This window comes from Lampris incognitus, chromosome 14, assembly GCF_029633865.1.
Source record: "Lampris incognitus isolate fLamInc1 chromosome 14, fLamInc1.hap2, whole genome shotgun sequence".
NCBI classification, from domain to species: domain Eukaryota; kingdom Metazoa; phylum Chordata; class Actinopteri; order Lampriformes; family Lampridae; genus Lampris; species Lampris incognitus.
Window position 1 is genome coordinate 12860787 of NC_079224.1, and position 27495 is coordinate 12888281.

A 27495-nucleotide genomic window follows, 5' to 3' on the forward strand; every position below is an offset into this window, starting at 1 on the left:
TTCGAACCGGCGATCCCCGTGTTGGTAGGCAACGGAATGGACTGCTACACCACCCGGATGCCCCTTAATTTGTCCTTTTGAGGTTTTCAGACCGTTTCCTAAGCAAAAAACCATCCAGTTGCCATCAGTTAACCTTACACTGACCCTAAAAACACAAGTACCCCACAAGCTGACTTAATCAAAATGATAATAACTTTATTTTAATGACATGTAACTTGCTCTTTTATGCAAATGAATGCTTATTAAAGTCATCTTTTGCCATATTTAGTTTTTCTTATAAACAGATATTGACCATTAATGCAGTCACAGTGGGAGATGACGAGATGCTTTGGCGATACAAAAGACAGAGCTATGGGGTTACAGTAGAAACGCGATGAGGACAGCCAACATTCATGCAGAGCTGTTATCCTTGGCCTTACAGAACGTACAGCGCTGAATAAGGCATACACTTTTTCTTTTTTTTCTGATGCTGTAAATACAAAAAAGCCAAGTAACTGTACAGATACATCGTGTTTCGCCAGATTGATCACCGACATACGAGTCAAGTGCAAAAACCTCGCGTGGAAGAAACGAATCAAGCTAAATCAGAGTACTGAAAGAGGGAGATAAAATAGCAGGTAATGATGAATAAATGCCGAAGAATTGAATCAAAACTGGAAAAGGCAAAAAAAATTCAAGGCAGTAAATGTTAATCAATAAATACGTTAATAAATCGAGGGTTAATAGCAAATTAGGAAAAAAACACCAAGTGTTAAGAATTAATTTCCAAAATCCTTTGTTCTTTTTCTCAAAAAATAAAACGATCTAGAAATATGACCTGATGTTCATCACTTAATACTACATTTCTCTGTTTCAAGTGCCATTATTTTGCAAACCAAAGTTTTTGCTCGACATTCGATTCAAAAAGCCCCAAATCGTGTTTTGACTTTGTGCTATCAATAAATTTGCTTTGTTGAAGAACATTTTTAAAATGGCGGACGAGTTATTTTGGAATCAAGCAAAAACCTAAATCAAATCGATGAACGAATGTAAGTAAAATCACAATATATTAATACCAACCAACAAATCAAATTAAAACACAGGTTAATCAAATTAAAGTAATCAACGCTTCAAAGAGGTTAATATTAATCATACTGAACTGGGCCATTTTTCCAAACCTCACCGGACCGACATTTTCATCATATTCCCCCATGTGTGTTGCTCCCCCTCATGAGTCATCCTCGGTTTCAATGATGTGAAAAAGCGTGACGTTGAACAGGACCTGGTGGCCATTGTTCCAGCCGTACAGGGCACGATCCCTTGCATTGTAGTCCAGCATGGACATGTGGAAGTATTGGTTGTGAAAAGGAATATCCGTGTACTCGTACGTGGAGGTCTTAGTAGAGTAGGCGTAGTACACCTTGGCGCCCGTCAGGTGGGAGTTGGTGATGTAAAGTGTTCCACAGATCATGAAAGACTCGCCGGCGTTCCTTTTTGAGTATTCCGTGTTCCACGTGCCGAGGATCTGTAGAGTGTCCGTGTTTAGTTGGCTGATGACGATGTTCCCGGCGTTCTGGTTGGTGGCGTACACGGCCCACAGGCCCAACTCGTCCGCCATCAGGTCAATGTCAGAGAAGCCCCCCCAGGTGTAGGGGTAGACGTTGTGGAAGCCGGCCGACTCCAGAGCCCTCTGGGTGACCACGCGGCCCGTCTCGAAGCTGTACCTCACAATGATGTTGCTTTGCATCTTGTTGTAGTACAGAGAGCCGTTGTACACTACGTGGTTGGTTCCAGCCCACTTGTAAGGCAAGCTATAGGTTCTAGACTTGGCTCCTGCCACAAAATCGCTGATGGATTTATATTCCTTCACTATCCTGTTGTTGGTGTAGCTGTCCATGTACCACACCTGTGGGTGAGAATGATTCAGTTAGGGACATGTCAGTATGATGTTTACTTGTTGTCTTTCATCATCTATATCTTAAAAAAAATAAAGTCTGAATCTTCTTTGAGTGGCAAAATCAGAGCATTGTCTTTGATCTTAAGTGATTTGTTTTCAGAGATGAAAAAGTTTTTGTAAGCTTGGTGCTCAAAATTCAACAACATCTTGCCTCTGAACAACAGGAGGCAAGCAGCTGGATATAAATCATTGAAAAACTCACAGTCGCTTCAAAGGCTTTCAGCACATTGCCAAGTGCAGTAACTCGACTCACCCTGTTGTTTTGGAGCGACGCCTGTGGGTCAGTCATCCAAGCTCCGAATCGGGTCCCCGAGGTCTTGACTGTCTGTGGCCCAGTGATCTTCATTAGTTTGCCACAAGCTGGGAAACACATCACACACTCTGGTCACACACATACTGCTCCACCTCCACATGGTGCAGCAGCAAATGTTATGGCACTGCTATTGGAATGAATCATAAGACACTGGATGGCTTATTTTTGATAGCTGCAAATCGTTCTATCATGAAGCTAGGTCAACATCTGGACAGTAGTTTCCTCTGCCAAATTAAAACCAAAGAAACTGCCACATTTGGAATGTATCAACTAATACCCGATAGCCATCATGCATTTTTCTACATTTTTTTGGCCCCCCTCCCCTTTTTCTCCCCAATTGTATCCGGCCAATTACCCCACTCTTCCGAACCGTCCCAGTCACTATTCCACCCCCTCTGCCGAGCCGGGGAGGGCTGCAGACTACCACATGCTTCCTCTGATACATGTGGAGTCACCAGCCGCTTCTTTTCACCTGACAGTGAAGAGTTTCGCCAGGGGGGCGTAGAATGTAGGGGGATCACGCTATCCCCCCAATTCCCCCTCCCCGCCCCCGAGCAGGCGCCCCGACCAACCAGAGGAGGCGCTAGTTTAGCGACCAGGACACATACCCACATCCGGCTTCCCACCCGCAGACACGGCCCATTGTGTCTGTAGGGACGCATGATCAAGCTGGAGGTAACCCGGGGATTCGAACCGTCGATCCCCGTGTTGGTAGGCAATGGAATAGACCGCTATGCCACCCAGACGCCTGCATTTTTCTACATTTATTTTGAATTATTTGAAATACTTGAACTAGTGTACGTTTGCTTTAGCAATTTAACTAGAGGCTCAAACAGTATCATGTGGAAAACTCACTTGCAAAATGAAAAGTGCCTCTCTTGACGTATTAATGTTGTAATTCACTGGTATTTCACACAGGTCTACCAAGCTCAATGTGCAGTGAATGCACAATGAAAGTATCAATCTCAAACTTGGTCCCTTTAAGTTAGCCAAATCTCATTTACATCTATATGTTATTGGGGTTGGGCCAATAGATGAAAACATTGGGAATCCATTTTGGCTGATTTAAGGTCCTTTATTTTGGTTATTTAACTTTTTCCATCATCAAGCATTCAGTGCATCAAGTGTGAGGCAAACAAGTCACAGTGGAACATGCTTCATTCAGGATATACGTATAGCCACGTCAGACAACACAAACCCCAGCATACAATTTAAGGGACGGTCATCTCCACACAGGTGATGGGGTAATGTGTATAATTTGTCTGCCTAGCAGGCTAGCTCTGTAATTCCCACTTGTTTTTTCATTTTGAGGCTACTAGCAATGACACGGTTCATTGGACCAAAATGTGTTTGCTATTGCTTCCTCACTGAAGACAGACAGACAAGCAGACAAGACAAGCATCAGACAAGTAGATGGTCATCAGTGGGGAAACAGCTGCTTGTCTGTCTGACTCCCCAATACATCAGCAATCGCTGATTGAAAGGGTGGCGGCGGCCAATAGGAGAACTTTGACACACCAGCCAATTCTAATATGTTAGCTATTTATCAAAAGCTATTATCCCCCCACCAAAAAACTGAACGAGCCAGATGATGATTAAGTATCTTGTACTTTGGACACACCAGCCACATCACTTTGATGAACGCTGTGATAAGAACCTACTTCTCCATCATTGTGCAGTCTAACCACTGGACAGTTGTGCCGGTTTCCCTAATGCGGTGTCTGCAGTGAACTTACTGAGTTTGCTCATGCAGCTGTGGAGCCGGCCCTCCAGGTTAAGGACCCTCTGCTGGAGTTCTTCATAGTCATAGGCTCCCATCTCCTCCTGGATGCCCATCAACACGCCAGACAGATTCCGGATCTCCTCTTTGAACTGAGAAATGAGCTTGGCGTCCGTCTTATACTGCTCCAGCACTGGGATGAGCGGCTGAAGGGACTCCATCTTCCCTCTAAGCTCCTGGAAAAGACCAAGAGTTTGAATTTAGGTGGAGGAATCAGAAATAGCAGCAGAATCACTGTTGATCAGTGTGGCTCTAGCTCAAAGAACAAAGTGAATAGGAAATCCGGGTGGCGCTACAAGTAACATCTCTTCCCACAATAACCGCACAAGTTAAAATTACATGTCCTCATAATTAATCATTCTACTATGAAATGTCAGTCTCTTAGGAGGAGCATTCTTAAAACACCAACTATGGCTTCCAGTCGGCTTCATCATTAATTTTACTAAACTGTGCATAAATGCACTGTACACATTTAACACAGATCAGATTCTGCCTCTTTAGAATGATCAGAACTTAGTCCTTAATTTAGTTGGGGGTTAAAAACATACCACACTATTAATTTATTTAGGACATGTCTAAGCTTTTACGATATATTTTTCACTATTGTGGAGTGTTGCCTTTTTCTCTGGAATTGAACCTACATACACATCCTTGGCTCAAGCAAATTAATTGTAAAACTAATGCTATAAAAATCCCCCCCCCTCTATTTTCTCTCTTTCTCTAACTTATTTCATTCATTACATAGATTGCCTTGCCTGTCTGTCATTTCAACTATATACTTTTTGTTATTCAAAAAGCTTGATAAGAATCTATAAAAATCGGGGGCGTCCGGGTGGCGTGGTGCCATTGCCTAGCAACACGGGGATCGCCGGTTCGTATCCCCGTGTTACCTCCGACTTGATCGGGTGTCCCTACAGACACAATTGGCCATGTGTGTGGGTGGGAAGCTGGATGTGGCTATGTGTCCTGGTCGTTGCACTAGCGCCTCCTCTGGTCGGTCGGGGCAGCTGTTTGGGGGGGGGACTGGAGGGAATAGCGTGATCCTCCCACGCGCTACGTCCCCCTGGTGAAACTCCTCACTGTCAGGTGAAAAGAAGCGGCTGGCAACGACGCCACATGTATCGGAGGAGGCATGTGGTAGTCCGCAACCCTCCCCGAATCGACAGAGGGGGTGGAGCAGCGACCGGGACCACTCAGAAGAGTGGGGTAATTGGCCGGATACAATTGGGGAGAAAAGGGGGGGGGGATCTATAAAAATCTACTGCCCAGTGGCTAACTGCACAAGCCTGTGATGGTGCCAGATATGTAGCTCCTACATGTTGTTGCAGCTTCTCCGCGAGGCTGTTGCTGCACAGATAGTTTGAAGTCAGGCAGTAAAGTAAGGGTTAACTCAGTAAACAAATGTCATTGCTGTTATCTTCATCACGATTATGTTCAGAGATTTACTAATAGGGAGCCTTCGGTATTCATACCGAGGCGATTATCTTGAATTGCTTCCAAACTTCATCAAGATTCTGCAACCACATCGTCCTTGGCTATGTCACTGTAAACCTACAATGCCGAACACAGAACGACCGTTTTATTGATTCAGATGTTATGCGGGCAGCTTCAGAGGAGAAGGCTATCAGGGGCAGTCCAGTCAAGTTTCTCACAAAGTTAGACACCGAACCAAACGTACCTGGAAGTTTTTGTTGACCAGCGTCTTCCTGTCTGACTCAATCTGTCTGAACTTTGACCGGAGTCCTTTGATCTGGCTCTCCATCCTCATGATATACTGAAAGTCCCTCTGCGTCCGTAGGTTCAACACCTCTATTGACTGTGACATGTTCTGCACCTTTTGAAATAGAATGAAACAGGTGGCATTGATTTTTCTGTCTGCTGCGAGATTAAAATGTCCTCAACGTCTGCCATGTTCTGACTTCCAAAGGAACCAATCAGCTTTTTGACCTCAAACTGCCCGCTGTCTTTTAAACATCCTCATGTGAGCTGAAATGAGCTTTAAATGAAGGTTACACAGCTGGAATGACTGTTAGACTTTTTTTTTTTTGGTTCACCTTTTTGACCAGTTTCACGTCCTTTACTTTGAGCAACCTCCAATCAGTGTAGAACTGCTTTCTGTATATACAGGAAGCTGTGTCCTGTACTGTGAGTTTTCACATCAGTCGGTATACTTATCAAATTAGACGGTGTTTTTTTAATCATTTTATCAGTACTGAAAAGAACAAGTGGAAATTGGAGAGATACTTTCACAAAAATCTTCCACCGGGATATCTGCAAAAAAGTTCTCAAGTTGTATAGATGGGTGTCCGGGTGGCGTGGCGGTCTATTCCGCTGCCTACGAACATAGGGATCGCCGGTTTGAATCCCCGTGTTACCTCCGGCTTGGTCGGGCGTCCCTACAGACACAACTGGCTGTGTCTGCGGTTGGGAAGCCGGATGTGGGTGTGTGTCCTGGTCGCTGCACTAGCGCCTCCTCTGGTCGGTCGGGGCACCTGTTTAGGGGGAGGGGGAACTGGGGGGGGGGGGATAGCATGATCCTCCCACGTGCTACGTCCCCCTGGCGTAACTCCTCACTGTCAGGTGAAAAGAAGCGGCTGACGACTCCGCATGTATGGGAGGAGGCATGTGGTAGTCTGCAGCCCTCCCCGGATCGGCAGAGGGGGTGGAGCAGCGACCGGGATGGCTTGGAAGAGTGGGGTAATTGGAGAAAGGGGGGGGCAAAAAAAAGTTCTCAAGTTTTATGGGTTACAAATAAAAAAAAAAAGAACCATGGTAAAGTACACAAGGCATGTTTTTAGCTTTGACTACTCTCCCATCCCGTCCTTTCTTTCTCTCTTTGCCTACATTTCCCCCTTTTGTTGTTATTTTAACTAACACCATTGTAGCATATTCACCAGCAAAGTGGCATCACACTCACACATTGTGTGTATATACATGCATGGCCCTGGTTCAGGGGTCTTGAAATGGCCCCACTAAAGCCCCGGGGCAACATAGTACATTAGTGTCAAAGGCACCAGTGACAAGAAAGCAGCCTTTGGCAACCGCCATTAAAATGTAGGCTAACGCAGCGGTCCATTTATAGCCTTCATTGAACTGAGGGAAGAAAAAAACCTGGTGCTGTGCTGTTAGTTTGTTGATAATGATAATTCAATAAAATACACATGTCATGGAAAGAATCTGGGGACTCAAATGTATATAGGGATTTTGATTTTTTTCCATCTTTAATTCAGAGGTCCGGAAAGTACAAATCCGAACCGTGTATTTCTTCCACCCGTGTACAAAATCAGCCAATTTCATTACCCTATGAAGCTGATGAGTGGGGTTGATTAGAATCAACTGGGTTTAGCACATGGGTGGAGCAAATACACGGTTAGGACTTTTACTTTCTGGACCTGGATTTGCCACCTCTGCTTAAATTGAAAGCCCAGGAGGATTTCCAGTTTGAAGTAATTTTAATTAAACTGAACTAATTTCATGAATCTGGGCCCATTGAGACCCGTTCAAAATCTACATTAAAATTTGAAAAATACGCACAAATGGAAATAAAACCCTTTTTCTTTTTTGGAAAAATAAGCAAGTGTCTTCACGTGTCAGCAGCAGACCAGCACCAGCATGCCATACATCAGACGTGATAGGCTATTCGCAGCAGAAGAATGCTGCCGTGAGACGGGGAATCTTTTGATTGACACACGGATCCTTTCAGCCGGTGTCAGCCATTGAATGAAAGGAGAAGTGGGGAAATGGGGTTATGGCCCTCGCCAGTGCAATCTCCCTGAGGATTACGGCGACGGGGACATATGAATAAAAATAGAAATTTGTGCAATGTATGTGTATTTATGTGTCTGCATGGGAAATGTGCCCTGAGAATCAGCAGTGTGTGTTTGTGTGTGTGCCTGTGTGCAAGATAGAGCAGATGTGTGTGAGATTGAGAGAAAGAAAGGAGAAAAAGAGCGAACATGCAGGCGTGTCCGCTTTGTTTGTGTGTACTGTACAGTTTGTGCGTGAGAACTGTGTGTCTCTAGATTACAGGGCAGGCCTATTGTGTGTGCATGTAGGTTAAACTGACTTGTGTGTGACAGTCTTGGCACACAGACACACACACACATGCGGACACGTGCACACACACGTACCTTCTCCAGGAGCTGGCGTAGCTGTCTGCCCTTGGCGTCTCTGGAGCAGAGGGTCTGTTCAGGAGCCACCACTGTGCAGATGCATCGCCCATCTGCATCCTGGGCTGAGCTGTACACCTGCCACCCCTCCTTTGGTCTGATGGTCTGTACGCAGAGGCAGGCACACACACACACACACACACACACACACACACACACACCAGTTACAATAAAATGGTCTTGGACGCTGACAGACAAACACAGGCGCACACACACATATGTAGATACAGACAGACCTACACATCGCAAAGAGATAGGCAGAGGTGCACAAACGTATGCAAACACATGCACACACAGACCCGCAAACACACAAACCCTATCTCTCTTTTTCTCTCATTTTCTCTCACACAAGCAGACACACACATAAACACACACGCAAACATAGACACGCCATGCATGTACACACACAGACAGAGATAGATCACACACACACACACACACACACACAACAGTTACATCAAAACAGTCTTAGATGCCGACTTAGACAATACAGAGGCAGACACATGAATAGACACACACACACACAAACACACATATGTAGATACAGACAGACATACACATCGCAAAGAGATAGGTAGAGGTGCGCAAACACACACACAAAGACCTGCAAACACATAAATCCCATCTCTCTTTTTCTCTCACACAAGCAGACATACACGCAAACATAGACACGCCATGCATGTACACACACAGACGGAGATAGATCACACACACACACACACACACACACACACACACACACACACACACACACACACACACAAAACAGTTACATCAAAACAGTCTTAGATGCTGACTTAGACAATACAGAGGCAGACACATGAATAGACACACACACACACACACATATGTAGATACAGACAGACATACACATCGCAAAGAGATAGGTAGAGGTGCGCAAACACACACACAAAGACCCGCAAACACATAAATCCCATCTCTCTTTTTCTCTCACACAAGCAGACATACACGCAAACATAGACACGCCATGCATGTACACACACAGATGGAGATAGATCACACACACACACACACACACACACACACACACACACACACACACACAAAACAGTTACATCAAAACAGTCTTAGATGCCGACTTAGACAATACAGAGGCAGACACATGAATAGACACACACACACACATGTGTAGATACAGACAGACATACACATCACAAAGCGATAGGTAGAGGTGGACAAACATGCAAACGCACACAGACCCGCAAACACACAAACCCTATCTCTCTGTCTTTCTCACACAAGTACAGACACACACATACGCATATACACATACGCAAACATAGACACGTCATGCACCCACACACACACACACACAGATATAGAGACGTACATAGACAACAACTTTGCGTCGTCATATATATATATATATATATATATATACATATATACATATATATATACACATACATATATATACATATATACATACACATATATACATACATACATATACATATATATATATACACACACACATATATATACATACATATATACATATATATACATACATACAGAGACCGACACACACAGATATAATAGAGAACACAGGCACACACGATAAATTCATTGAAGAAGATAGGACTATCATAAAACCCTGGCACACTGTTATGTTTAATTAATTAATTCTTTTATTTCCCTCTTGGTTTGTTCGTTCCGCCGCCCCCCCAATACCCGCACCACCACCACCCATCTGTTGACGCCAACCGATTCCACCGACGAGTGAGAGTTGGGGATTTTGAGGAACTAAGAGTTTTTGTTACAAGGTAGTTAAAAGATATTTCTCGGTCCACAGTACAATGGTCTCCAGTGGGTTTTCTTCCTAACAATAAATACTGTTTTTTGACCTTGATGAACAGCCCGAGTCCTGATAATCGTCAGCTTCCCCCCGCTCGGCCTTGCAGCGCCTCATTGAGAAGAATAGTGGCGGGGTCCCTCTAAGAGAAGCAGCTAAACCTGACTTGTGTGAGGATTTTCCATGTTTTATAAGATCCAGTATGTTCTGCAGCGGAACAACATGAAGTCCAAAGAACAAAAAGTTTTGTGTCATAAAGAGTACAATGTGGTAGAGTAGGTGAAAGGTGGCATGGCTGCTTAGTGGCTAGCACCGTCACTTAATAGCAAGCGGCCCCTGGGTTCAGTTTGGGCCCATCCATCAACCCCAACGTGTGACTGGCTGGGTGTGGATGCTGCCATGGACTGGACACAGTGCAGCGTGTCCTGCCTGCTGCCAGATGTTCTACAAGCATACAATTTTTACAATTGCATTTAGAAAAACATGACACTTGAAACCACACAAAGAAGCAGCACCAGCTTTGGACCAGCATGCAATGCAAAATAAATCCCATCACATGTCTTTATGCGTGCTCGATCAGGATTGCTGTGACTTGAACATCAGGGAAACCGAACAGACCAAGAGGATGGCACAACACAGGAGAGCTAACGCGTCAGGCCAGGACTCCACAGTCTACACCCATCTACAGGCCACTGGCCACTCTTACAAGGATGAGGATGTGCACATCCTTGATAGGGAGGAACGCTGGTTTGAATGGGGAGTCAAAGAGGCCATCTATGTGAAGAGGGAACAACCATCCCTGAACCGGGGGGGGGGGGCTAAGAGTACATTTGTCACCATCTTACAGTGCTGTGATTGCAAACATCCCCAAATCCTCTGTAAATAGTGCACATGGCCATTGAAACTCTCGTTAGGGCATCTGGGTGGCATAGCGGTCTATTCCGTGGCCTACCAACACAGGGATCGCCAGTTCGAATCCCCGTGTTACCTCTGGCTTAATTGGGCATCCCTACAGACACAGTTGGCTGTGTCTGTGGGTGGGAAGCCGGATGTGAGTATGTGTCCTGGTCACTGCACTAGCGCCTCCTCTGGCCAGTTGGGGTGCCTGTTCGGGAGGGAGGGGAAACTGGGGGGGAATAGCGTGATTCCCCCACGTGCTACGTCCCCCTGGCGAAACTCCTCACTGTCAGGTGAAAAGAAGCGGCTGGTGACTCCACATGTATCAGAGGAGGCATGTGGTAGTCTGCAGCCCTCCCTGGATCGGCAGAGGGGGTGGAGCAGTGACCGGGACCCCTCAAAAGAGTGGGGTAATTGGCCAGATACAATTGGAGAGAAAAATGGGGGGGGATACTCTAATTAATGGTCACGCCTATTTGCGTATGAAACTGATCGTCGGTTTCGGTCATTACATTACTGTATTGTTTATAAGGGTGGGGACACCTGCAGTCAGTTGAGACTGGAGAGGTCACTTAGATGAGTGATGAAACGTTTCCCTCAACAAACCCTGTGTCCAGAGGAACTGGTTCAGCTTTCCTTAACCTTCCACCATGGTTTATTTTCAGAATGGGAAGTTAATGTTAACATCACACCCTCAAAAGGTTGACCAGCATCCAGCCACAAATGAGATGCTGGTAAACGTTGGTGTGGGTAAGACATTCATCTGCTCCACCGGCCCATTTATCATACATCAGACTACTTCTAAACGTTGTTCTACATTCATGAAACCCTTGTGGCTGGTGAAAGAGTGACAGTGGCAAGTGGATTTTGGTAACCGCCCGCCAGACAGCTGGCGGGTTGTGAAGTTAGATTTACTGCTCTGCTTACCGTAAAGGTTGCAATTCATTCCTGATTCAATTTATCCTTGAAAAGTTTAAAAAAGCCTTTGGAATCGTGCATGAAAGACCGGCTCCCTGTGAGCTACCGGAGATGTCACGCTTCGAAAAAGCACAGGCATTTTGACTCATCTCATCCGCTCACCTAAGAAACCGAGAGAAGCTTTTCAGATGCGGCGCAGCTCGTGGACCTGAGAGGAAGTCTCTCACTATGGCTAGGGTGTGGGATGAGGTTGAGGGGGCAAAGAAGCAAAAAAAAACAAAACAAAACAAAAAAAGGACCACATGAGTCTAATGTTAAACTGTGTACAGCCAGGCTTGAGAATATGAACAATGAACCTGCAACATTTTCATAAATTTGATGTACAATGTGACGACGAACACCTCGGTGGTCAGCCTCGTTCTGGCCCCTCTCAGCCGGTTCCTGTTCTCCTACTGTGAACCGCTTGTGACTAGTCAGGGAAACACGCCCTTGAAATCCTCGTGCCTGCTGAACACATGTAGAATCAGGACGCGTGTCTACTGGAACCCATCTCTCTAAGAAACATCTCCAGCGCCAACGCTGGAGGTGAGCTCTTGGACAGCAGACGTCGAGTGCTGGCAGGTGATGCTCGGCGGTTGTTGATATGCGACGAGATAAGTTTCATGAAACAAAAAGAAATCTTCCATCCGCTTTCTCTTCAGTCATACTGTGATCATATTCGAGCAAAATGCCAAATAAACGGGAGTTTCCTGTTACCGAAACGAATCGCATTCATTCTAGTTTGTTTATGTTTCTCCTCTCTGCGTTGGCAAAGTAGATTTAGTGCTCGTTTCCTCTCCGGGCCCGCCTCTCCTTCATTCTTATCGGTTGGTGGAACTTGAAGTGACATTGATGAGGTGTGCACTTCAGTAAAAGTTAAGATTGTTTTGCTTTGGCAAAGAGTGGGAGTGCTCACCGCAGGGGTCCTACCTAGCATTGAGCTGGAAGTGCTCAAACTGTGACCTTTCCGTGGAAAACGGTACAAATATGCAGGAAGCTCTTCTCTCTACAGCTCTCAGGTAGACACACAATCTGCTGAACGCAAATTCACTAAGTTCTTAACTTGCTTGGACTCCATAACAGCAGTGCTTTACATGGATGACACGGCTTGTCCTTGTCTTTATGCATGCTCAGTAACCCGGGAAAGGAAATCCCAGAAAGGTGAATCGGTTCATCTGGACACAACGTTTATTGACAGAGAGACGTGTCATCACTCATCTAAATGACCTCTTCAGTCTCGACTGACTGCAGGTATCCCCGCCCTTACAAACAGTACAGTGGCGTAACGACCGAAACCAATGATCGGTTTCGCATATAGCCGTGACCATTAACTAGTTACAATGGCCATGTGTACTATTCACAGAAGATGATGATGATGATGATGATGGTTGGGGAAGGGTTGCAGTCGTTGTTTTCGGTCGTTATGCCACTGTGTTGTTTATAAGGGGCGGGGATACCTGCTGTCAGTTGAGACTGAAGCGGTCACTCAGATGAGTGATGAACCCTATCTGTCAATAAACGTGTCCAGATGAACCGATTGACCTTTCCGAGACTGCGTGTCCTCGTTTCTCGTCAGCATCACGTGGTCCTTTAGGACACTGGTTTGTTCCACTGCTGTGGATTACACCTCATGTTTCTTTGTCGGTAGGGTTGTAGTTCCCCGAGTATGTTAATGAGCCTCGAATCCTGTCTCAATTCTGCATTCTGAAGGTCTCTGACTCATCTCAGACTTCACAGTATAATGACTCAGACTTGACTTGGTCTCGGTAAGTGCAGGCTCGTGAAAATATTTCAAGAACAGCTAAGTATAAGACTTTAATTTATTTTGTTTTTTTGGAAAAATGAATATCAGATTTCCCCCGAGGAGCTGAATAAAGAGCGTTCTAATCTAATTGGTTTCTTTTTCATTATTAACTGATGTCACTGAAAAACTGGAAAATTGAAATCTGAAATCCCTTTAGAGGAGAGAAAAAGGCCTTAATAAATACTACTGTGTGGTGAAATGCTGACTTTTACTGCGATGGCAGACCACTACAGGTACAGTCATGGTATTTAATTTGACACATGCTGTTCTGGTGTCGGTTTTTTAGTGTTGGCCCCTTTGGTCTCAAGTTGGGCGGCACGGTGGCGCAGTGGTTAGTGCAGTCGCCTCACAGCAAGGAGGTCCTGGGTTTGAACCCTGGGGTTGTCCAACCTTGGGAGTCATCCCAGGTTGTCCTCTGTGTGGAGTTTGCATGTTCTTCCCGTGTCTGCATGGGTTTCCTCCCACAGTCCAAAGACAATGTAGGCCAGGTGAATCGGCCGTACTAAATAGTCCCTAGGTGTGACTTTGTCGGCCCTGTGATGGACTGGCGGCCTGTCCAGGGTGTCTCCCTCACCTGCTGCCCAATGACTGCTGGGATAGACTCCACATCCCACGACCCAAATTAGGATAAACGGCTTGGGTAATGGATGGATGGATGGTCTCAAGTTGGACATCCCCCTAAAGATTTGGTCTAAACTTGGTCTTGCCCTGCAGTTAAGACCGGGGCAATCAGAAGGAAATCGTTACCCTGGCCAACACTTTTTGACATTTTGCTGTCTTTCTTTTGAATTTCATTTGAACCTTAAAGTCACATACCTTCTGCTGTCTATCCCTGCAGTACTAACTTTAATGAGTTTTTATCTTTACTCGCTTCAGTGAGTTTTTATCCTGAATCAAAAAAGTGTTATCTCTTTCAGTTGTCTCCTTGCTTTCTGTCTGGCAACATTTTTAGTTAGAAACCGAAGTTTATTTCCATTGCACCCACAGCACTGCGATTTTACACAGGATGAACAGAGGTAAACACAGATCATCCCTTACTTTACCTCAGCACGTTTCATATTTATATCATGTTAAATAAAAATAATCTTCTTAACTCTACACTGTAAAAGGTCAGCGAAGCAGAAACATTTTTAGCAAGACGGTAGGTTTGGACAGGCAGGTGATTTGACTTGTTGGAGAGAAGTCGTGCTTTGAAAAACCCACTGAAAAGGGAGAGAAGAAGAAATCCATGGCAGTTGTGCGGGAGAGTTGCGGGTCATGTGTGGTGCACTGTGAGGACACAGCATAGGGGACTATGAGACTCTATGAGTGACCGAGTCCCTTGGTGTGGCGTGACTGTAGCTGAAATCTGCCTTCCTCTCATGGCATCATGGCTGAACGGGATTGAAGGGGGGGGGGGGACAGCCCTCATCTCTTTTTGTCCTTACTACGCTTTGGAAGGCTCCTAAAGAGAAGCCAGCTTCACTAATCTGTGTCTCCCGAGTGACACACATCCTGCCTCCTCTCTCTCTCTCTCTGTCTCTCCATGCACTCACTTTTCCTCACATTCAGGCGAATCTGTGGCCCGGCCAAGTCAGACGCACTCTCCGACCAGGCCTTTTGTGGGGAACTCTGAGCGAGGGATGGGGAGCTTTTGCTCGTTAAATTGTTCAGACAGCTGGATACCCCCCCCCCTCATTTTTTTTGTTTTGTTTTCAGGCAGCGATTTTTAGACTTTCTGACTCAAGATGGTATTAATACTGCCTTTGCCTCCAAATGCCCCCCAGTTTCTATGAATAAACATAAAACATTAATTCTGCACAGCACTTTCAATCATGGAGAGGAGTTAGTCTGCGAGGGCGCTGCATCACAATTAAGACACTGGCAGAGAGATGGTAGCCTGTTGGGCAGGACGGCCCTAAATGACCATCGTCTAAGTCCAAATGGCTTGGTGATATGGAAGCTGCTCTTTCCAATTTGCTATAATAGTCCCTTACATCCACGTTTTAAAGTCAGGCTAAAAAAAAAAAGCAAAACCCACATGATAGCTACTATGTGCTGCAAAAGGGTAGCTTTGATAGCTAGTATGCATGTTTACAACCATTATCTGTAGACTGAACCATCGAGTTCAGCTTAACTTATATCAAATGTGGCATGTTTTGAGAAGCACCCTCTGTTTCAGAAGGTAATTGGACAAGATACAGCAGTGTAATTGTTCCTTGTAATGACTGAAACCCCCTAAAAAGTGAGTTACGTCCCTGGCACTCCTCCAGGATCAATAACGGTACCATGTGGTCGATGGAAGCCAAAGCGGAGAGGAGAGCTGCGTGTCTCCACCTCGTTTAACCACTTCTGGATTTCCAGGTCATATGTCAATGTACCGCGACGAGTCCTGCTTTTATTAATTCTGTTTTGCATATCGGGGATATCTAGCCACCCCCCCCCCCCCCACTGCGAGCGCAGGCTTAACGTGGGATACAACTGAGTGCAACTGGCACACATTCAAATCTGGACATGAAAGAAAAACTAGGCGGACTTCTTCCGTATCGACCGTCCCTGAGTGTTTCCAAGAGGTCTCCTAAGCGTCCACTCGCAGCAAGAATCATCTGGAATCTGAACTGGAAACTCAAAACATCCACACCGCAAGACGCACCACACCGTGACACACCACACCGTGGATGTAAAGTGCCCATATACCCCAGTGAAGCGCGAACGGGGCAGGAGAGAGAGAGGGGGCAAGAGAGAGAGAGAGGGGGCAAGAGAGAGAGAGAGAGAGGGGGGGGGGAGATGAAAAGGCATTCAGCGAAACTCACCGCTGAAGGGCAGGATCCAAACAGGAGCAGAAACAATAGCGGGTTCAGGACCGCGGACAGCGACATTTTCTTCAAGGCAAACCTGTTTTTCTCTTGCGTGCGTTTTTAATCTCCTCCTCCTCTTCCTCCTCTTCCTCTTCCTCTTCCTGAGTCCCAAATGTTTCGCCCAAGTTTGCCGCCCCGACCCCCGCGCGCTGGTAAGATCCCCCCCGCGCTCACCACGGACTGACGGAGCGCCGCGAAAGGAGAGAGAGAGAGAGAGAGAGCGCGCGCGAGAGAGAGAGCGAGAGCAGAAGCGGAACAGCAGACGCGCGCGCACGCATGCCAGGTGGACAGCGGTGGAGACACGCGGCCCGCGAGCGCGACGAGGCAGGGGGGGGGGGCGGAAAAGTTTGGCGCCGCCGACGGAGGACCGCTTTACGGATGTGACATCATCGGCGGTGTGTCGCCCATCTTTAATTGACTGGGAAGAGGAGGCGCCTAAAGTTCGAATCAGCGGTTTGGGGCGGAGAGGAAAGACGAACACAAAACAAAACATGCGTTTAGTGTCTGGGAGGGGCTCGGATAGATAGATAGATAGATGGATAGATAGATAGATAGATAGATAGATGGATGGTTAGATAGTCAGATAGATGGATAGATAGTCAGATAGATGGATAGTTGAATCTGATCAGATGGATTATAGATTACATGTCTACTGACATTTTTGGTTCTTTGAAGGCCTCATCCCGTTATGCAGAGGAATATGAAATTCAACAACCAAAAACCTCGACTTTTCATTTTAACACATCGGCTAATTCTGATTTTTCTGTGGCACATGGTTTTTTTTTAGCATTTGCTGTGAAGCCAATATGTATTCAAGCGGCATATGCCACATGCCCTACACATGATACAACCTTTCCAGCCTGTAAGACAATTAAAATACTACTACTACTTTCGGCTGCTCCCGTTAGGGGTCGCCACAGCGGATCATCCGTAATTTAGGATCCGCATATTTGATTTGGCAAAGATTTTATGCCGGATGCCCTTCCTGACGCAACCCTCCCCATTTGTCCGGGCTTGGGACCGGCACTAAGGATGCACTGGCTTGTGCATCCTCAGTGGCTGGGTTCTGTAAGACAATTAAAATATAACACATTAAATGCAGAGTACACTCAGAGTGGAGAATTTGTGGTGATACGAACGTGTGCACAATTTATTCAACTATATTAGCTGTCATGTCTTTTCACTTTAGGCAGTGTTTTGAAGATACAAAAATACAGTTGCAGTAGAAATCCATTAAAAAAAACTTTTCTCCTTACCAAGTGCATCTCAACCAAACAAACAAGCAAAAGAGAAAAAGTTGGGAAAGTAGAAAATGCTTTACTTTCCCTATATTATGCATTAAAAAGCAGCATCACTTATTTTCATTTCATGATATCAATCATATACGCTCTTCAAAAGGTGACTCTCTCATTTTGGGAAATGGCTCTTAGTTCACAGGAACGTTTCATTTATCTCTGCCCGTCCTGTAAATATGCCTGGAAAAACCTTCACAACCAAAGCTCCTGACTTGGGCCAGAGCCATATGGCTTATGTCCTTGAGTTGTCCTCCAGCTCGTCCTCTGGTGTCTGTCCTGCTAACAGAGCGCAGGGAGCCTCGACCCTTGGCTGCAGGAGTCACCTTCACCCACTGTGGGGCCCATAGGCACTCCAGTACAGGCTTTCACTTAAACCCCAGAAGAGAGAGATCCCACTGCTCCCATACTTTGGATAAACTCACCTGAGGAAATCTACTCATCTACCTCCATATCTTATTTAAACCAAAAGCAAAATTCATTTTTGAAAATTTCTTCAGATTTGTGTTCAAGCAAGCTCAGACAACATATGGACTGAAGGAAATTGGATTTGAACGTGTCAATAAACTTTCTCTCACCTGTTCCACATGTAGTTTGAATGTATATTGGCACCAGTATTTCTTTTTTCAGCACTCTCTATGGAAAGCACGCGCTGCTTTTCTTTGGCAAGCGGGTTATAAAATTGTTTGGCAAAGTGCTTTAGGAATAAAAGTTATCATCTCATTATTCTTTGGTCAAAATGCATGGAAAACGCAAGTAGGACTGGACAGGGGAGATACAGGGGAGAAAAGCTTCGGCGGGTACTCGGCTCTAGGTCTTGTGATGGCAACCCCTCCTCCATATGATTTCAGAGTCTTTCAACCCCTTTGACCGCCTCTGGTCTAGCCAGGCATTGGTTTGTCTGCATGTGATCTTTTTCAAAGGGCGACCAGAGAAGATGGGGTGTCCCCAGGGCCCGCCGCTAAACAGCAGGCAGGAAGGAGGGTGGGGCCGAGGGTGGAGTGCTGCACCGATGCAAGGTGTCCCGAACTCGAGGAGCGTCTTTGAGAGGAAGTAGAGAGGGAAGTTTCTTGCCATACTCTGTCAACCATGACCTGGGTCGCCGATGAGATCCTCTCCGGCAACAGCAGTGGCTGCCGCCTGCCTTATCACACGACGCCATTCAAATTGAGGTCGATGCATGTTGAACGCGGCTTACCCTTTGACATTCAAATATTCTGCCGAGATGTGATTCCGAGAAAAGGCTGAAAATCAACAAAGCTATCAACATTCCCAGTGCATGAGATATATTTGTGCCCCTGAGTACTCCGTGTCTTGCGGGGGGGGGGGGGGGGGAATCACAGTAGATGGAGTAAGTGATTATCCCACACACCCTGTTCAGTACCGATGCTTGCTAATGCTCCTGCTCAGTAGGCAGGAAAATACTTGGCACGCTTGCTGTAATGTAAACTAATTTCTCCTTCCCTTTATTTACCTGGGCAAGTGTTTTGTGGAGAACGCATGCCCTCGTGCACGCACGTTCCCAGTGCGTGCCCAGTACTGACAGTCAGTCATCTTTTTCACCTTGTGGTTACTGAGCAGCACTACAAGAGTGGCCGGAGGCGAAAGCAAAAAATCTTGGGAGATTTACTTGCAAACCAGTGTACTTCTTGATACTTTCAAACGTGAATATCATAATCGTTAACAGTTTTGCAGTTGTTCGTTGTAATGGTCCTTGTTGGGAAGTACTTTTCCAGGGTAAAACGAGACGCTGCAGTTTCGGTCTTCACCACAGTAGCAGGGTGCAAAAATAAGGCGGGCAACGGCTCACGATAGGCAGTGGTGAGCTTAGGAAAACCTACTACTTCACTCACACGTTGTGTTTTGTTTTGCACCAAATTTTGTTTTTTCTCTCATCAAACCAAAACCTTTTCTGCACGGTGCTACCCTGCACTGACGAGAGAGGCTGCCGTCATCTACTGAGTGAGAATATGAGAATTAGAATTTATTTAGCGGTCAACTAGCGATCCTAACCAGAGCGAGGCAGATTAAGCCGGTATTGTAGAAGGTCGCTGTTGTGCTCAAGCACAGTCGAGGACACGCTGAGTTCAAGGAAAGAAGAAAATTGTTCTTCCACAGGTGAGCCGCAATGAACTTAACTAACTTGTACTTACACGGCATCCACAGGTGGGTCTATCTGCAGCCATCTATCTGCATGCATCTATGCATGCATCCATCTGCATGCATATGTGTTTTTCTGCCATGCCAGCAAGTACTGTGTTGTGTTTTAAGATCTGTCTGATGAGACCAAAATTAATATATCTATCGATCGATCTATGTATCTATCTCTTTTCTCCAAGTTGTGCTTGGCCAATTACCCCACTCTTCCAAGCTGTTCCGGTTGCTGCTCCACCCCCTCTGCTGATCCGGGGAGGGCTGCAGACTACCACATGTCTCCTCCGATACATGTGGGGTCGCCAGCTGCTTCTTTTCACCTGATAGTGTGGAGTTTCGCCAGGGGGACGTAGCGCGTGGGAGGATCAGGCTATTCCACCCGCCCCCCCCCCCCGAACAGGTGCCCCGACCAACCAGAGGAGGCGCTAGTGCAGCGACCAGGACACATACCCACATCCTGCTTTCCTCCCGCAGACACGGCCAATTGTGTCTGTAGGGATGCCCGACCAAGCCGGAGGTAACACAGGGATTTGAACTGGCAATCCCCGTGTTGGTAGACAACAGATTAGACCGCCATGTTACCCGGACCCCCCCCCTCCCCCTTATCTATCTGTCTATCTCTCTCTCTCTCTCTCTCTCTCTCTCTCTCTCTCTCTCTCTCTCTCTCTCTCTCTCTCTCTCTCTCTCTCTACTGACTTCTTTAAATGAAAGCCTGTACTGGAGTGCCTATGGGCCCCACAGTGGGTGAAGGGAACTCCTGCAGCCAAGGGTCGAGGCTCCCTGCGCTCTGTTAGCAGGACAGACTCCAGGGGACTAGCTGGAGGACAACTCAAGGACATAAGCCATATGGCTCTGGCCCAAGTCAGGGGCTTTGGTTGTGAAGGTTTTTCCAGGCATATTTACAGGACGGGCAGAGATAAATGAAACGTTCCTGTGAACTAAGAGCCATTTCCCAAAATGAGAGAGTCACCTTTTGAAGAGCGTATATGATTGATATCATGAAATGAAAATAAGTGATGCTGCTTTTTAATGCATAATATAGGGAAAGTAAAGCATTTTCTACTTTCCCAACTTTTTCTCTTTTGCTTGTTTGTTTGGTTGAGATGCACTTGGTAAGGAGAAAAGTTTTTTTTAATGGATTTCTACTGCAACTGTATTTTTGTATCTTCAAAACACTGCCTAAAGTGAAAAGACATGACAGCTAATATAGTTGAATAAATTGTGCATACGTTCGTATCAACACAAATTCTCCACTCTGGGTGTACTCTGCATTTAATGTGTTATATTTTAATTGTCTTACAGGCTGAAAAGGTTGTATCGTGTAGGGCATTTGGCATATGCCGCTTGAATACATATTGGCTTCACAGCAAATGCTAAAACCCCCATGTGCCACAGAAAAATCAGAATTAGCCGATGTGTTAAAATGAAAAGTCGAGGTTTTTGGTTGTTGAATTTCATATTCCTCTGCATAACGGGATGAGGCCTTCAGAGAAGTCTGTAGACATGTAATCTATAATCTATAATCTGTAATCCATCTGATCAGAGTCAACTATATCTGTCTATCTATCTTGTTTATTTAGGTCATCTTTCGTCAGGTAAATGTTTCTGCAGTATAGGAACCTTGGCTTTATTCTGGAGCAGACTTCTATTTATTCTTCTATGGTTCCATCCATCTTCCTATCTGTTGTTCCATTATTCTTTCTATCATCCTATTTACCGCTCGATCATTCAATCATTTTGATTTTGTCCCTCTGATTTTTCCTTTTATTTTTCTCCGGTAGTTCGCTGAGGCTATTTTCACAGAACACCAACCTTTCCTTGTTCTGCCAGCAGAGCGAGAGAGAGAGAGAGGGAGAGGGTGAGACAGAGAGAGAGAGGGAGGGAGAGAGAGCGAGTGAGACAGAGGGAGAGAGGGAGGGAGGGAGAAAATAAGATAACAGGTGGCTCTTCATTAAATAACACGAAAAAGAGAAAAATATCATTTCTGATCAGCAGCCATCAGTGCAAGCCAAATTGTTACACAAAGTCAATGATTACTTATCACCATATGTGCGTTTGCCGGCCGGGCCATGGCGACACTATAGACGTTTAGGGAGAGTTGCACTAACAGATGCAATGACTCAGACTGCAAAACGAGACCTCCTCTTGGACAGCATGCAGACACCCGACATGAAACAGATTTCATGAAAGTCGGCTTGTTTTTCTTGATTAAGTTGAAAACATCTATGCAACATGAATCACAGCTGAAGATGATGTAACAGAGTCAGATAGATAGATAGATGGATAGACAGACCCATACACACACACACACACACATATGCAACCATACATACATGCATACATACATACATACTGGGGGGGACATTCTCTGACTAATGCCGAACATGTCGCCAACTGTCTAGTTCATGTCTATGAGTTGAGGTTCTTCTCAGTTGCTTTAGCACAGCCCTCAAATGAATACTGATGTTCTTAAAACAATGTGCAAAATGCTCTATACCGTTAGCTCTCTGGCTCACAGCATTACAGCCATTTCTCATTATTTCACCCAAAATGCAAAGTTTAAAGCACATTTATGCAAATGCGTAAGTACAATTGTCTACAGTTGGCTCAGTGATCAGTCGAGTAAGCCTTGCTGATCAAAACGAATTACGCTGCTTTTCACTTGAATGGGTTTACCCCAAAATGCAGTCATACTGTACTACACAAGCCCTCACATGTAAAATAGTCTAACCGACAGTCATGGCCTGTCAGACATGCAGTATATATGGCAGTGTTGTGGTATTGTTGTAACGTCTTATTTTGCCATTCAGCTAGCCACACAAATGCGAAACTGGATAATCACCAGATAAGCAGGTGCACCTCATACTGACGGTAGTCTTTGGCATTTTGACTGTCTTGAACTGTCTTGCAATGAAAAAAGGAATGTGCCATGTTGGTGATAGTGATTGTTTTCAATGGTGGAATTGTTTAATTTTGAAATATGAGTTAAAATATTTTTGGCGAGTAAGGGCCTCTTGCAGGTGGGGTATAACATTGTGGTGAGCTGTATAAACGGATGTGGGTAATGCACTTACAGTTTTGAGAATGTTAACGTTGTAGGTGAGCAAGTGAGAAAAACCTACAGGTGAAAACTAACGGAAAGTTGCACTACGTCCCCCTGGTGAAACTCCTCACTGTCAGGTGAAAAGAAGTGGTATCGGAGGCGGCATGTGGTAGTCTGCAGCCCTCCCCAGATCGGCAGAGGGGGTGGAGCAGCGACCCGGACGGCTCAGAAGAGTGGAGGGATACAATTGGGGAGAAAAAGGCGGAATCCCCCCCCCACAATTTCCAGATAGATAAAGGTTTTTGTTTAAAGGAAGATCATAAGATAAGCTAGTCTTGACCCTCGTCTAATACCCTGCACACACTGCAAACATGATAGTAAAACCCACTGAACACTTTTGGGGGACAAAATCACCAAAGATGTTTTCGTGAAACTCAACTTTGTTTTCTGAAAATGGACATACAGGTTTTTTTGAGTGAAACCCTTCACCACGTGTATAAGTCTCACTGCCGTAGGGGAAACAACTGCAGAAAACAACAACCCAGATTTGTTTGCTGTTGCTGCCATGGCTCCTAATACTTCTGCTGTTGTTGTTTTCAGGTTGGAGGTGCAGAAACATCACATGCAAAAACCTGTGATGAATACTCTTTAGGACTCTGTCCCATAATTTATGTATGCTTTCTTGTTTGTAATGGTGACGGACAGGTTGACGGACGAGATCAGGCAAGAGTCTCCGTGAATGATGATGTTTGCGGATGACATTGTGATCTGTAGTCAGAGTAGGGTGCAGGTTGAGGAGAGCCTGGAGAGGTGGAGGTATGCACTGGAGACGAGGAGTGAAAGTCAGTTGGAGCAAGATGGAATACCTATGTGTGAATGTGAGGGAGGACACTGGAATGGTGAGGATGCGAGGAGTACAGGTGACAAAGGTGGATGAGTTTAAACACTTGGGGTCAACTGTCCAAAGTAACGGGGAGTACAGAAGAGAGTGCAGGCAGGGTGGAGTGGGTGGAGAAGAGTGTCAGGAGTGATTTGCGACAGAAGGGTACCAGCAAGAGTTAAAGGGAAGGTTTACAAGATGGTTGTGAGACCGGCTATGTTGTATGGTTTGGAGACAGTGGCACTGATGAAAAGACAGGAGGTGGCAGAGTTGGAGATGCTAAGATTTTCACTGGGAGTGACGAAGAAGGACAGGATTAGGAACGATTATGTTAGAGGGACCGCTCAAGTTGGACGGTTTGGAGATAAAGCAAGAGAGGCAAGATTGAGATGGCTTGGACATGTGTGGAGGAGGGATGCTGGGTATATTGGGTGAAGGATGCTGAATATGGAGCTGCCAGGGCAGAGGAAAAGAGGAAGGCCAAGGAGGAGGTTTATGGATGTGGTGAGAGAGGACATGCAGGTGGCTGGTGTGACAGAGGAAGATGCAGAGGACAGGAAGAAATGGAGACGGATGATCCGCTGTGGCGACCCCTAATGGGAGCAGCCGAAAGTAATAGTAGTAGTAGTGATAGTCTAACGATTCCATTCAGAACCGAAATGGAGAAACTCTACATGAAAAAAAAGAAAAAGAAGATGATTATACTTCTCCAGTAGTGATAAAAGCTCCACAAGGTAAATATCAGATGGGCTGGCTGTATTTGTCGGTGAATCAGTTGCTGTAAAATACATAACCATTTCATTTCACTAAACAAACGTAATTCCAGAAGAATATTACACATGCAACTTATGCAACAAAAAAAAGAAAAGAAAAGAAAAAGAAAAACAGAAAAAAAACCCAACATATTTGTTAGACTGCAATGTGAACAAATTGAATTCAAAGACGTGTTGACCCTGGAGCTCTGGTGGAGTGACACCATGTGTTACTATAGAATAGTCTGCGGCAGCTCCATGGCAGAAGCACCAGAAACAATGTTTGGTATTGTTCATCATTTTTACTTGAATATTTCACACAGTCCTTCACAGGTAAGAGTGCTTTTCATCAGCCCGGAGTCCATTGCACCCATTCAAAACCAATTTCAACAACATGTGGCCTTTAACCTGAAAAAAAAAAAGACTGCTTTTCTAAAATGCTGAGAATCTGACTTCGTAGTGATGCAGGTTTTTCGTCTAAGAGCAGGTGGAGGTTTACTATAAGGTCTCTGAAGCGCCGTCGCACTCGGTGTAGGAGACTCCCGTTGGCTTCGTACGGTCAAACCTGACTCCCACAACGAAACCCAGCGATGCATTTAAACTTAATATGAGACCGACCCAGCCTTAGCGTTATTATCACCACCCCACATCTGGCAAATTACAGTATTTGTGCAATCACATTGCACATCTGCTCTGAACAAACATGCAGAGATACAGCAAGTATTGACATAAAATATTCCATTGCATCACTGGAACGTATTAATGCACAGCCAAATACTTTTGGACTCTGTTCGGATAATTGCGGCTTTAACCAAAATAACATTATCTTTCAGTAAATGCAAAACCATTGCAGTGTGCATTTGGCAAGGCACCAAACATTTATTTCAGTTATACATAGGTTGTAAACATAATTACACAAAATTTGAAAGCGGCTCTGAAGTCTTTCGCTACTGTTGCCATAAGCAGGGGAGATGGAGATTCACACAGACCTCGATCTAAGTCAAATCTGAGTCAGAGAAAAATGGTGGGAGAGACGGGGATGGGGGGGGCGGCTGCTGGGATTCACACGAGGCCGAATAAAATCAACCCGCAAGAACCCAAACATGTACCACTGACTCTCCTGATCTTAAATTATACGGGACGAGGGAAAGCAATGCCTATAAAACAGCGTTAGAATCACACAAAAAAAAGAGTAATGTACGTAAATCGTTTCTGCGCGCAGGTGGACATCAACCCAGACGTTCAACCCAGCATTGTTCAGAATCCAGTTTTAATATTTCTGAATGAACCATCCAAAGCCACATGAAAACATTTCCTTATTGTTACAAAAATAGTACTGAAAGGGCTGTTTTGTGCATTCATAAACAAACTGGACAGGTGGAACTACACAAACTGTTTTCTCGTTTCCCCTGTAAAAATATCTCCACCCACGTATATCAGCTTAATTACATAATCAAGGCGTATACGGGGTTGAACATCCAAATATCGCAATACTTTAGAGCAATTGAGGTATACCATCTGGAAGAATAAAGTCTTTGTTTTTTTTTTGGAATAATAAACTGTAATTAAAATGATACTGCATTGCAGCAGCTAAGAAACACATTTATATTACCATTTCTTCCTCTCTATGCCTTAATTTGCTATTTTGTCACGCAAAGTAGTATGTAAGAAACATAGAGACTGCAAATTATGCAAAAAAAATATGAGTTGATTTGGTCGCTGCGTTGCATCACGGTTTTACTCTTCTTACAGGGGTCGAAACATGAAGTGTTTATTATTTACAAAGGGAACTTTTCTTCGTACTTACAAATTCAAGAGGTTTTGGTCTAATTGATATACGGTCTCGCTGCTTTCCAAAGACAACGTAATATTTCTTGCCAATTAGTTCTCAGCCAACATTTCAAAACAAGTATGTTGCAGATTTATCTATATAGCTTACCAAAACATTTGTTAGAACCTTAGGAGCCAGGACACATGCATGTGTGGAAAGTGGATTCAGAAAGGAACACTATTGTACAAAATAATAATAATAATTACAGTTTATCAAAATGCACTTTTTGTAGCACCTTGGGTGTTTTGTGATTCTGCACAAAAGCACCTCTGTGGTTGTATTCAGAGTGGCACCTGAAGCATCCAGAGAGGGGAGGCATTGATGGGGAGGGTGGTTGTTGGTTGGAAAGGGGGGGGGTGTTAAGGAAGGGTGGGGCCTCTCTCTGTTGCTGCACCACTGTCCGCCACGGCATCAAATGTCCTCTTCTTGATGTCACTCCCGTTGCTAAGTTAAAGTCATGTGATTGTGGCCCTACAAGGGCGAGGAGCAAGTTTCCCCTGGTCAATGCTTACACGACAGGGCCCGGGGGCACGCGTCTTCTACGGGCTTGAGTGGATCTTCTTAATAATAATAATAATAATAATAATAAAAACAAATAACAAAAAAAAACCCAACAACACAGGTTTGGCTCACGAGGAGAGAAAGGCGAATGTGGTCAGATCTCAGCATGCGTGTGTGTGTGTGTGTGTGTGTGTGTGTGTTAACGAACGTGTGCCCTCTGACCCTGTCCTGCAGTGGGGAGGCGGCGGTGGTGGTGGCGGAGGGTGTCGGGGGGAGGGGGTATTGGGATTGGGGGGGGACGCCGTCTAGCCGAGGAAACAGACGGGTCCGACCTCGAAGCCGAACCTCTGATTGGGATCCCCGAAGTCGTTCAGCATGACATCGATGATAGGCACCTGGTCGATGCGGGGGGTGTTGATCTCCATCACCGTCCGGGAATAGCCCTGCTTCAGCTACATGGGCAGTTGGAGAGACAGAGCAGGGAGTTAGTTAAGTGACAAACCAAAAGGATCCAACCAAAAATATGATACGCT

At 45.3% G+C, this 27495-nt stretch overlaps 2 protein-coding genes across 4 annotated transcripts in view; both read right to left on the reverse strand.

The window, feature by feature from the left end:
• Nucleotides 1-1207: 1207 nt before the first annotated feature.
• Nucleotides 1208-16787, reverse strand: LOC130123914 (noelin-3-like). Of its 3 annotated transcripts, none has more exons than XM_056293242.1 (6): nucleotides 16705-16787; nucleotides 8160-8295; nucleotides 5708-5863; nucleotides 3986-4205; nucleotides 2190-2296; nucleotides 1208-1885 (listed from the first exon to the last, which is right to left on the reverse strand). In XM_056293242.1, exons 1-6 carry the CDS (start codon nucleotides 16785-16787, stop codon nucleotides 1208-1210), a joined length of 1380 nt encoding a protein of 459 aa, XP_056149217.1. The 3 variants fall into 3 exon arrangements, with proteins under 3 accessions (XP_056149217.1, XP_056149219.1, XP_056149218.1); XM_056293244.1 differs by lacking the exon at nucleotides 16705-16787 and adding an exon at nucleotides 16465-16521 and having other exon boundaries at nucleotides 8160-8303; XM_056293243.1 differs by lacking the exon at nucleotides 16705-16787 and adding an exon at nucleotides 9609-9638 and having other exon boundaries at nucleotides 8160-8303.
• A 7839-nt stretch (nucleotides 16788-24626) lies between these two features.
• LOC130123817 (collagen alpha-1(XI) chain-like) overlaps nucleotides 24627-27495 on the reverse strand; it is a 116841-nt gene continuing 113972 nt past the window's right edge. Inside the window, exon 67 of the mRNA XM_056293117.1 lies at nucleotides 24627-27414. Within this exon, the coding sequence (XP_056149092.1) occupies nucleotides 27268-27414 (147 nt within the window). The 3' untranslated portion in view covers nucleotides 24627-27267. The remainder of the gene's footprint in view (nucleotides 27415-27495) is intronic.

What these genes read in the sequence shown, in the direction of transcription:
- LOC130123914 (XM_056293242.1), bottom strand. Translation starts at nt 16,787, where the DNA reads ATGCGTGCGCGCGCGTCTGCTGTTCCGCTTCTGCTCTCGCTCTCTCTC. An exon ending in TACGCCAGCTCCTGGAGAAG is followed by an intron (nt 5,864 to 8,159) that starts GTACGTGTGTGT and finishes CTATTTCAAAAG; the next exon opens with GTGCAGAACATGTCACAGTC. An exon ending in TGGTCAACAAAAACTTCCAG is followed by an intron (nt 4,206 to 5,707) that starts GTACGTTTGGTT and finishes GGTCTTTTCCAG; the next exon opens with GAGCTTAGAGGGAAGATGGA.